The sequence below is a fragment of the Phaethon aethereus genome (genome assembly GCF_964289735.1).
Source record: "Phaethon aethereus genome assembly, chromosome: 1".
NCBI lineage: Eukaryota > Metazoa > Chordata > Aves > Phaethontiformes > Phaethontidae > Phaethon > Phaethon aethereus.
In genome coordinates this window covers 103,077,720-103,088,721 of record NC_138575.1, presented here as the reverse complement: position 1 = coordinate 103,088,721, position 11,002 = coordinate 103,077,720, and the positions used below count along the sequence as shown (strand labels likewise).

The 11,002-nt window shown below is 41.7% G+C and overlaps 1 protein-coding gene across 1 annotated transcript; it reads right to left on the bottom strand.

Moving 5' to 3' along the window:
- Positions 1-4,930: 4,930 nt before the first annotated feature.
- Positions 4,931-9,016, bottom strand: CREG1 (cellular repressor of E1A stimulated genes 1; the record flags this gene model as incomplete). The annotated part of the gene is made up of 3 exons (XM_082013076.1): positions 8,621-9,016; positions 6,431-6,550; positions 4,931-5,116 (listed from the first exon to the last, which is right to left on the bottom strand). The coding sequence occupies exons 1-3, from the start codon at positions 8,888-8,890 to the stop codon at positions 4,931-4,933; spliced, it is 576 nt and encodes a 191-aa protein (XP_081869202.1). The 5' UTR covers positions 8,891-9,016.
- Between the last annotated feature and the right edge of the window lie 1,986 nt (positions 9,017-11,002).

Below are 11,002 nucleotides of genomic sequence, written 5' to 3'. Positions count from 1 at the left end.
GCAAAGGCCAGAGCTCCAGCAAACACAGGCAAACAAGAGAAGCATCAAAGCAGGCTTTTCCCAGCTCTGCTGCACCTCCCAAACACCTGCGCACAGTCAGGGCTAGCCTCTAGCACAGGCAGCCCACAGCACCGGAGCAGGGCTGAGGGGCACTCAAACAATCCAAGTCCAAGAAGATTAATTAGCTGTGTGGAAATTACAAATGAGAATCAGGTTCTTTAGTTCACCTACCGATAAGCCTAAACCAAAGCATTGTCACACTAATGAACACCTTTGCTTTGGGTTCTTATAGGTAGTAAGTACTGAGAGAAATAAAAACTAGCAAGTCTGGAGGTGGTTGTTCCTGGTCGTTGCTCTGAGGCATTCTACACCTCTCTTCATTTCCTTTACTAGAGGTTTCTTAATTTAAAAACCTTTAAATAATTTTCATGGATATTACTTCTGAGCACTCCATAGCACAAAATGATTGCAAAACACAAAAAAATGACGAATGCTTCCTTTTTAGCAGCTGTTTATGAAGGAAAGCATTCATAATGTAAAGCACTGTAGAAAAAGAATTTGTTCGTATCATGCCCCCTGTCGTATGCTTTTCCAGCATCTTTGAGTTATGATGAATTCGATAACCAATTTTAAGTATTAAACATTTAACAATCAACCCGAATGTAAGCCTATGGCACCCTCTTGTGTTCAACAATAATGTAACAGTTTATTTGATTTTTAGTCTTTCTAGATTCAGTGTGGTGTTATTCAGGAAAAACCTGTTGAAAACAAATTCATCCATTAAGTTATGATAAATACTTTTGGTATTAATCTAATACTCTGATTGAGCTACCTCTATTTTATTGTGAAGATCACAGATACAGCATCAAACAGCTCAGAAATTAATTCCAGATGGAACTGAATAAAGGATTAAACTGATACCTGATATACATAAATTCTATTCTGTAATGATGTAGCATGTCGCAAGAATCTGCTGGACGCTAGTCTTACATTAAAACACAAGAAAGAAATTTAAAATCAAGAAGTAGAAACACAAACATGTCAACGAGCAAGATTAGTAGACAAAGGAAAAACGTGACTACATTGTTAGAGAGCCAGGCTGAGATTATCCTAATTAGATTCCCAGCTAAAAAACATCCTGTGACTTAGTGAGGTGCCTGAGGTTATCCGGTATCTCAGATTCTTATCTATGCATGGACATAGTTAACTTCCTGGGTATGGAGGCTGACTTCATTGCTATTTAGAATATGCTCAGGTATGCCAAGCATGCCACGGTAGAGGACACACACAGGCAGAAGTCAAACTGCCAATTCATTTTTTACAGCCATATAATTTCTTATACTTGGCCTCTTCTATTCTAAGTCCCAATATTACTTCTGGATATTAGGAAAAAAGGAAACATGCTCACAAGCAAATCCCTGAAGGAGCCAAATACACAAAAGGTGAGCACAAGAAGAAGGTAAGGAAAAACAGGACAAAAGCCAATGACTTTCCTGAGTTAGTGATACTAACATTTGCACACCTGTTAATGAGGAATAAAACCAGCGAGGTGTTTAGTATGATTGATACACTATTCTGCTTTACATTCCACTTTTAGATACAAAAATCTCTTTATCCAAGTGTTCAGTGAGATGCATAGATACAACTCCAGATAGTTCTTCTCTGATTAACCCTCAAAGCCAGCTCTGTACATGTACCTTAACCATTCTGTTGTTTACCACTTCCCCAAAGAAACATCTGCCTGGAGTCCTCTCAAAGGTGAAGAGATTAGGATGATCTAAAATTGTTCCAATAAAATGCAGTAGTATTACAAAACTGTTTAAGACAAATTGTTACCAAAATCCCTTCCACTTCCAATCAGAAAAAACTTTGGAATTAGTACTAATGAGAACATCAAACCCAACAACCAAGCAGAAAAAAAACAAAACAAGCTTTATTTTGTACCAAACCCTCAAATGAAAGCGATTCCTTTAAAGGTGCTGCACTGGTTTCGGCTGGGATAGAGTTAATTTTTTTCATAGTAGCTTGTTTTGGGCTATGTTTTGAAATTGTGATGAAAACAGTATTGATAACACCTCAGCATTTTAGTTGTTGTTTACACAATGTCAAGGCCTTTTCTGCTTCTCACCCTGCCCTGCCAGCAAGGAGGCTGGGGGTGCACAAGGATTTGGGAGAGGGCACAGCTGGGACAGCTGACCCCAACTGACCAGAGGGATGTCCCAGACCAGATGGCATCGTGCTCAGCAATAAAAGCTGGGGGAAGAAGAAGGAAGGCGGGGGGTATGTTTGGAGTGACAGCCTTTGTCTTCACAAGTGACCGTTATGCATGATGGAGCCCTGCTTTCCCAAGAATGGCTGAAAACCTGCTTGCCAATGATAGTCATTTAGAGATGTGTAAGACCTAGCCAGAAGAAATAATCAAATAAGGCTTCTTTGTATTTGTTTTCACAAACTCCATTGTTATTATTTTATGTTCCATTTCATAGTATTGGATGCAGAAAAGAAAGTGAAACACCAAGATGCTTATTTCGACCAAGAAGGGAAAGCCAGCTGTAACAGGGGTGTTTCACCCTTTACTTCAGTGAGCATGGAAGACTTCAGAGCCACAATAAAACAAGAACCCTGAAGAGAGGGTGCTTTTGTGAAAGAGAGCACAAGGGAGAGAAGCACTCTTCAACATGCAACAAATAACACTCAACACCACCTGTCAAAAAATATTTTAATTTTAACAAAAGCCCAGCATCATCAGTGTCACACATCAGAAGTTACGGAGTGAAGTGTAACGTGTTCAGGTGTCCCCACGGAAAGAATCAAGTTCATACCAGAGGATCATCTGAGTTTCCACAGTTGTTATGCCTTATATAAAAATATATTCTAACTTCATATTTAATGTCAGTGTTATCTGTTCAACATAAATTGTTTCCATATTGTAAGTTTTTTTGATCCTAAATTAATTTTCAAATAGTAGAACAGAATGTGTTTGATACAGTAACATGTACCTTTTTTCCTCTTGCAGAAAAGGAGAATTCAGTAAGTTACCTCAAAAACACTTTCATAGATCATTCCAGTAGTTGAGAAAAGTACTGATATAATGACATTAAGATGTAGAGATGATTTAATGTGACAAATTGCACTGTTCTATATATGGATCTGCCTCTAAGGAGTCTAAATTGTCACATTCTTTACTCTGTCAACTAGGTAAAACCAGCTAGTTGTAAAATCAACTTAATTGTTCATAATCACTTTTGGATATTTGTGAATTTAGCACATGGGAGATGAGTGAAGATGTAAAAAGGTGTTCGTTCATTTTTGTGGTTGTGTGTGGCTTATTTTAACAGAGAATTAATTATGCACACCTTTAATTTTCATTCTCTACAAGTCATAAATCATCATGTGTATCATACTGTATTAGCTTCTTTCTCACTTCTGTGAGCTGTGTAAGGCTTCCAAAACAAAAAACCTGCTCGTTTCTACCATTGAGGGTAATAAAAGCTGTTACATTGCCATTTCATCAGACTAACAAAGCTAAGGTTTCAGAATCATAATCAGAAAACATTTACCCTTTACAATGTTCTCATTGAATTTACAAGCCACTACTCTTCTTATACTGAAGTCAGATACTTTAGGTATTACCACCTTGCTTCTTTTCAAGAGTCAGGGCATAGAATCCCTGCCAGCTGAAGAATTATCAAGAACTATCCTGAGGTATACATACAGTTTGCATAAACACAATTGTATTCTATAGCACATTCAACATCAGTAGTAAAACAGAAAAATGGCTCAAATGAGTGAGTGTATTAGCATACAAAGAAAATTCTTAACACAATTTGGTATCATTTGATATTGCAATATAAGCAATGCAATACAACACAAAACGTATCATTTGACATTGCAATACAAGCAGTGCTTTCCATTCCACAATCAGATGAGCCATCCTGTAGCACTGTGCCATAAAGATCAAAACTAAACTGGTATTAAAAATAAAACTGGAAAGTGATCACAAACAGATTATTTAACTAAGGTATTGAAAGGTTTAGAACTGGACTAATCCTTTAGTTTCCAGTAAACACAGCCTTTCTGCATGAAGACTTAACAGCCAGACATCTTTCCAGAATCATCTCCAATGAATAAAATTTAGCTATGGCTTCTGCACAAAGGCTTTTGAGTATGACATGATTCAAGCTGTGATAGTTAGTGAGAATTTACATTTGCTTCAGAAGGGTTATATCTGCTCACTAACAATGCAAGGTGCTTGATTTTTTGCATTATTAATTCAGCTCTACAATACATAGAAAAAAATAAATCTTTTGTTACTTCAGAGTAATTCATTTGTGTATCAGCATCACCAAGGCTCTTCTTCCACCTACAAGGAGTAAGAATAAGAGTGAAATTGAATGCATAAGTGTTGACTACACTGAAATGTATTTCAAAGTTTTGAAGACTTAGCTTTTTGTAGACAATACAACACAACTTCACCATACTTCAATATAATGATAGATTCAAAAGCAATTTAAAAAAAAAAATTAAGCAATATTGCTGCAAACTTGTTAATACAGCTTCATAAATGCTGAATAGTCTCACTACTTTTAACTATTAGACCAAAACATTGTCTGTCTTGCAATTAATCAGAGGACAGTGACTGTGCCCACTCTATAGGAGTCCTTCCTCCCAAGAAACCGTATTTAAGCTGAGGTACAAGTGCAGTTAAACATAGATAGTTCTATAGATATTATACTTGATATTGTTAAGTAGGTGGATCCCCTATTCAAACATATCTTATGATTTCAGACACTGCATCCAGTAGACTACTTAGGGAAAATACAGAAATGTGTATTAAAAACAGACATGGGTAATATATGCTGTTAATAATAATGAGAAGTTTTACAGGTTCCAAATATAATGAGTTAAGCATGCAAAACTTAAGTACTTACTAAGGCTTCACACTGTAATACTCTTCTGGTGTCACAATTTTCAATCCACCAAAGTAGTCCAGGACCCAAATATTGGTGATGTTGAATTTGGCAAAGAACCAATTATGATCCTTAGGCCAGCTTTCCATTTCAGGGTGGCGACTGAATAATGCTTTTTTTGCTAAACCGGCTTCTGAATCATTCACCTAAACAATGAAACCAGCAAAATATTACAGTAAGATACAGTCATGTGAAGATAAATTTTAGCTAAAAAAACACTGCTGACTGCAGTGTGCTCTTTTCAGTTTAGCCATGTTTTGTAGAAAGGACTTATTACTGTGGCAGAGTCCACTCATGTTCAGTGTGGTGTACAACCATATACAAGACAGACAAAAACTCCAAGGTAGTTGATTTTTATATTAAATCAAAAGGGTGCTGTTAAAGTAAGCATGAGCAAGAAAGTACTTCATCAACATAAATCTTTCAACAAATTACAAACAGAGAAGTATGGATTCTTGATGAATTATTACAATGCAATGTCTTAGGTGTAATTTTAACTCCTCTGCACCTGCTCACTCAAACAGACCCAAACAGATCCACACTTGTTCAGATGCATGCAAACACATGCATACACACACACACATTCCCAAATAGGATGGTACAACAGAATCTACAAGAGAAGGGAAATTGAAACGTGTGACAGCACTTAATATATAATATGCAAATATTTAAAGGGTTAAATCAGCAAGTTAGATTTTTGGGTATAGTACAAGAGGAACTAATTAAAATAAACAATTCCATTATTGATGAGAAACCCATGACAGCAATTAAAAGATTGCTGGAGCATAATGTGCAAATATCTGTGGTGTGAAAACACCCAATAAAAATGTAGACTATCATACAAGATAGAGTAATGATGATTAGACCTCATCCTCAATCATTATCCTCAATAATGGGATTAAGATCTTCAACGATTAACACATGCAGTTCTAAATTCCTTCTATGGGACACAGAAGTACTGGTGCACGAAAGAACACTGCCCCAGCAGCGACGGTGCCAGGTATACAATGCACATTTTCTGTCTCTAACACCTATAACTCTATAGCTGAGGTTAATATTTACTTCAGTAAAGTTTTTGAAGCACATATGTCACACTGCATGGATCAGAGAATTTAACTGAGCAAAAGAGACGGAAAAAATCTTCACACTTCATTCACAAGAGAATTGTTTTAGACTTCTTATGTTCAAGACAGGTCTAGAGAAATGAGGGGGATTTCTTTCATTACAATATTGTCCTCCCAAGTTCCTTCCTAAAGGAAGGCCAACATAGCTCCTCCAAATATCAAGTGGTAACTTAATCTTCCTCACAAAAAACTATGAGTGAGCCTTCTGGTACCACAGCATATAACATCTCTTCATATACCTTATGCACAGAAATTCTAACCTTTCTCTTCCCCATCCACTAAAGAATACTATTCGATGCACAGAATCTTGTCCAGCGTCAACTTTCAGCTGCTTACCTTTACTATACTTCCACAGAAGATTATGTGGGCACAGAGGGGATTCTGGGGATCATATCTGTGCTTCTTGCAGTAAGGAGTCTGTGCCAAAGACACAGTTAAGGAGGCATTTGAATTGATCTGAAATGCAAGTAGTAAGATAAGAGGTTTACATACTTTTGCAAGAAAAATGTCATACCTACCATATTTTCAGCTTTTGGTACTGTATTCAGCTCAGTATTACTGGTAAAAAGAACAAACTTGTCACCATCTTTTCCTAACTATAACCAAAAGCCTATGTAGACAAGCTCTGAATCTGAAAGAAAGCCCAATTTAGAAGTGTGCTGAAGTTTGTTCGCATAAAATGCAAACCTCGCAAAACAGCGCTCCTTAAAACTCTGAATTCAATACACAGTCCAGCTATTTCACATTCAAATAATGATATATTCCAATTTACATACATACAGGACAGTACAGAAGACAAGGACATACAGGGAACTTCATTAAGTTAATTCTGGTGGAAGGACAAAGGATCACTGAAAAGGTAACCTGAGTTTCACAACTGTTGATAAGAATAGTTAAAACAAAACCAAACACACAGCCCCCACCGTATATCAAAACAAGCCTCCCAGCTGCCCCCAAACTGGTGAAGTCTTTTGAAGTTTAAAATGAATTTTAAAAGTTAGATTTAAAAAATTGCTGACCGTTTAAGACACCCAACTTGAAGGATTAAAGAATCCATATCCAATTGTTTTTCTAAAACTAACTTGATGAACACAGCTTGAAAAGTATTGGTGCAAAACAGGATTGCCTACTGCAGAACGTCACATACTAAAGTTCATTGCCTCCCAGCAAAGAAAATCCATGTGCTTTGAGAAACTTCATTAGAAGAGCTCATCTCAAAAAGAAACCCCAAAAAGTCACTTAAACACTCTGCGGAGTACTGCTGAAGTGATGAAACACGAGCAACCACCTGACAGATGGGAAGTTCCTTAACTACAAAAAAGTTGACTCATGATTATTCAGCACTATGTCCTACCAGGCCTCCTCCTTACACGTGACTATCACAGGCAAATGTTTCTCCCTGTACCAGCAGAATAAGGATCTGCTGGGGAGCCTTCCAAAAGAAAATGTTCATTAACAGTTTACCCCATGATTTTGATGTTATTTTCAAAACAAAAGGCTGTATGTGGAGAAGGAGATACTATGCAAGATAAGTTAGGCTTTCTACAGCACTTAAGATACACAAACAATCTATTTTAATGTAACAATCTAAAACCTGACAGGGAACAAACAAAAAAGGCTTACGGTTAAACAACATCTGAAAAATTTGCATCATTTAAGTTTTGTGTTTGTTTGTTTTTACTAATACTGTAGTAGTTACTAGAACAAAAAGGCTCCCTTCAATAAAGGAGGCATATGATCACTATTTCCCTGACTGTTAAGCCAACTCTCTCTTGACCACAGACAAGCAAAAGATCTGAGACAAGGCCAATTACACACACTCCGAGCCTCAGTAATGCAAGTCTGCTGCCTTTTGCTGTGCAGTTGCCTTTACAGTAAGCTCCAGAGATTTAATTACTATTCCTTCAGTAGCCTGCATAAGAGCCCGCTTTACCTAAGTCCCACACTGCCAGTTTCCAGGCCTTTTGATATTTTTTGGGTGAAGTTTTCCCTGTTTAAATATTCTGTGGCCCCTCATTTCTCTGGCCAGCACTTCTGGAAGCTCCAGCCACCTCCTCCACCAGAGTACTTCTCAGCAATTTTTCAGACCACGATCAGGAGGAACTTCTTAGGAGGGCTACTGAATGTCCTGTCAACACAGACAGCACCGCTTATGTTTAGACGTTCAAGGCCTCCACATTGTCCCATGGGCTCACAAATGAGGCGACATCCATGGAACAGGCAGTTAGCGCCGTTACATTGCCTTCAGTGAATGCAGGTGTAAACCCTGGCTCCTACGAAAGAAATTCCGACCACCACTTGCTACCGAGGTGAAAAAGCGTAGGCAACCAAGAGAAATATGACCTTGCGTTAGTAACCTGCATGCTTGAAAGTTTCAAATCTCCTTTATCAGGGTCACCGTGCATACCTGCGGCTTGCACACACCAGCGTCAGAGCTGGTTTTGCAGGGACACCCCCTCCTTCCCCCCCTGTGCCGGCTGAGGGGGCAGAACCCCGCCTCGCCGTTGTCCGGCTGCGCCCGCTCACCTCCAGGTCCTGCACGGAGATCTCCATGTCGGTCAGGTAGAAGTAGGGGACGCCGCTGCCGCTGAACGGCCCGGGGGGCCCGTCGCTGAGGGAGAAGATGTTGGCGAACGGGCGGCCGCGCAGCCCCTCCTGGGCGGAGAGCGTGGCCAGCGCGCCCCAGTCGCAGCTGTGCAGCACGAAGCGAGCCATGCGAGCCGCCTCCTCCGGCGGCGGGATGGCCCCGCCGGCCGCCAGCAGCAGCGCCACACACAGGAGCCACAACCCGTCCATCCCGCACCAACCCCGCCACCGACTACCGGGCGCCACAGGCACCGGCCCTCGCCGCACTCTACCCAGCGCGGGGAGGGGCGGGCCGCTCTGCTCTCCGCCAATCGGAACAACCCTGCCTGCCCTCCTTTACCAATGAAGGCACGACGGGGACAACCTTGCAAGTGGGAAATTAGCCCGTCCGCTGTCAGCCAATGGGCTTGCGGATGCCCGCTCCCTTCAGCCAATGAGAGCTGCTGGGAGGCGGGGAAAAATCCCCTCGGCTTTCGTCGGTTGTAAACATCTCTGACAGCTCTGCCTCGCCGTCGGGAGGGGAGGGAAAGGGGGCGGAGTGCCCCGTAATCCAGCAGCCAGTGAAAAGTCCTTCTCAGAACTCTCTACCAATTACGTTTCGCAGGCGGCCGGCGAGGCGGGTGGGTAATCCAGCAGGAGCGCCTCGCCCCCTCCCGTCACGGGGGAAAGGGGAGGAAAGGTAGAGGCGCGCGCAGGCCCAGTAGGGGCCGGGCCGTTCCCGCGCTCGTGGCCGGACGGTTGGACTGCGGGGGGCGCTGACAGGACGTGCCCGGGGCTGGCGGCTGCGGCTGCTGGCCGCGGCTCCCGGCCCTGCTTTGTGCGCGTCCCGGTCTGAGGCGGCCCGCGGGCATCTGAAGCAGAACCAATCCCGCAGAACGGCTTTGCTTACCTTCTGGAGCCGAGATGTTTTGCGAGGTCTGAGTGACCCGGCATTGGTCACGCTGTCAGCATGGTGCCCAGCAGCAAGCAGCTGTCCCCTGGCGTTGCCCCTCGTTTGTCTGGCCAGGGAAGTCCATCAGATCCAAAGGGTGGTTTGTGGCACCATCGGTCCCACTATCCCTGGCTACTGCCGAAGGGTGGTTCTGTGTCACCACAAGTGTTTGTGGCCCAACCTTCCTTGAGGAAAACATCATTTAATTACAGCAAGGAGGGTCTATTTGAAACTGTTTGGGACTGTAAGGCTCATAGGATCATTTGCCACTAGGCATAGCTCAAGTCTTACCACTTGCAAACTGCAGGATGATTGTCAAAGTCATCTTTTCTACAAGAATTAGTTTTGCTAGTTGGAACAACGTCCTGGCCTTCGGTGGATTACTTACAGAAGTAAATACTGACATATACCTCATTTTATGCATCACCTTGTGCTCAGTCACCTTATAAGGATCTGTATAAAGAAATGTTTTTAACTGGGGTAGTATTGAGACTTGATTCAACTTCCTAAAAGATGGTGGATTTCCATTTTCACTTCAATCTTACCAAGTATGTCTACACTACATATATAGCAATGTAGCACAGAGAAACCCAACTTAACCTACTGTGTGACTACCATCTGCCCCTCAGGTGCTCCATAGCACCCATAGCTTATAGCAGGCCAGATGAATCATTTTGTTGCGCTGAATTCATGAAGGAAAATACACCATACATCCATTCCCTACCAAATATATACTGCCCTGTTGTTGCGTACAGGCAGGACAAAATAATTTTCCCCCTGCCTGCAGAACGTGGGCAGAGACCCCAACTTTCCCTGTAGTGCACGGAATCATGGAGCCTTCTGCTGCTGCCCTCTCTGAGCGGTGCTGAGGAGAAACCTGTATTTTCTTAGAACTGAAAAGCAAAAAAAAAAGCTGCTCTGAACTCTTGTCGTGCAGCTGCTCAGCTCCGGTAGGTAGCTGAGCTTGGAAGTAGCAACTGCTCCAGCAACAAAGCAGCCTTGTTTGTGATAGGGGGGACAAGTGGTATTTCAGGGCAAAATGCTAAGGAGAAAAATGGCAAGAAAAGGAGTGAGGTGTGAGAGAAGAGACTGCACAAAAGGTTGTCTTTACGGGTGTAGCATTATACAATAAATTTAGATGAGGGGCAGGAATGAAACATGTCGAAGGGAAAAAAGTAGGAGCCATTCTGCAGGAGTGAAGAGTATGGGAGAAAGGGATGAAAATGGCCTAGAGGAAACGGCTTAGGAAAGAGAAGGGGATGAGGAAGACAAACTGCAACAAACAGTTTTCGTTAAGAGATCTTGCTAGCTAAAACAGAGACATAGCTTCCTCTTTTCTCTCCCCACCAACATGTGCATGCATACCCAGAAACAGCTTGTTTCTTTCCACT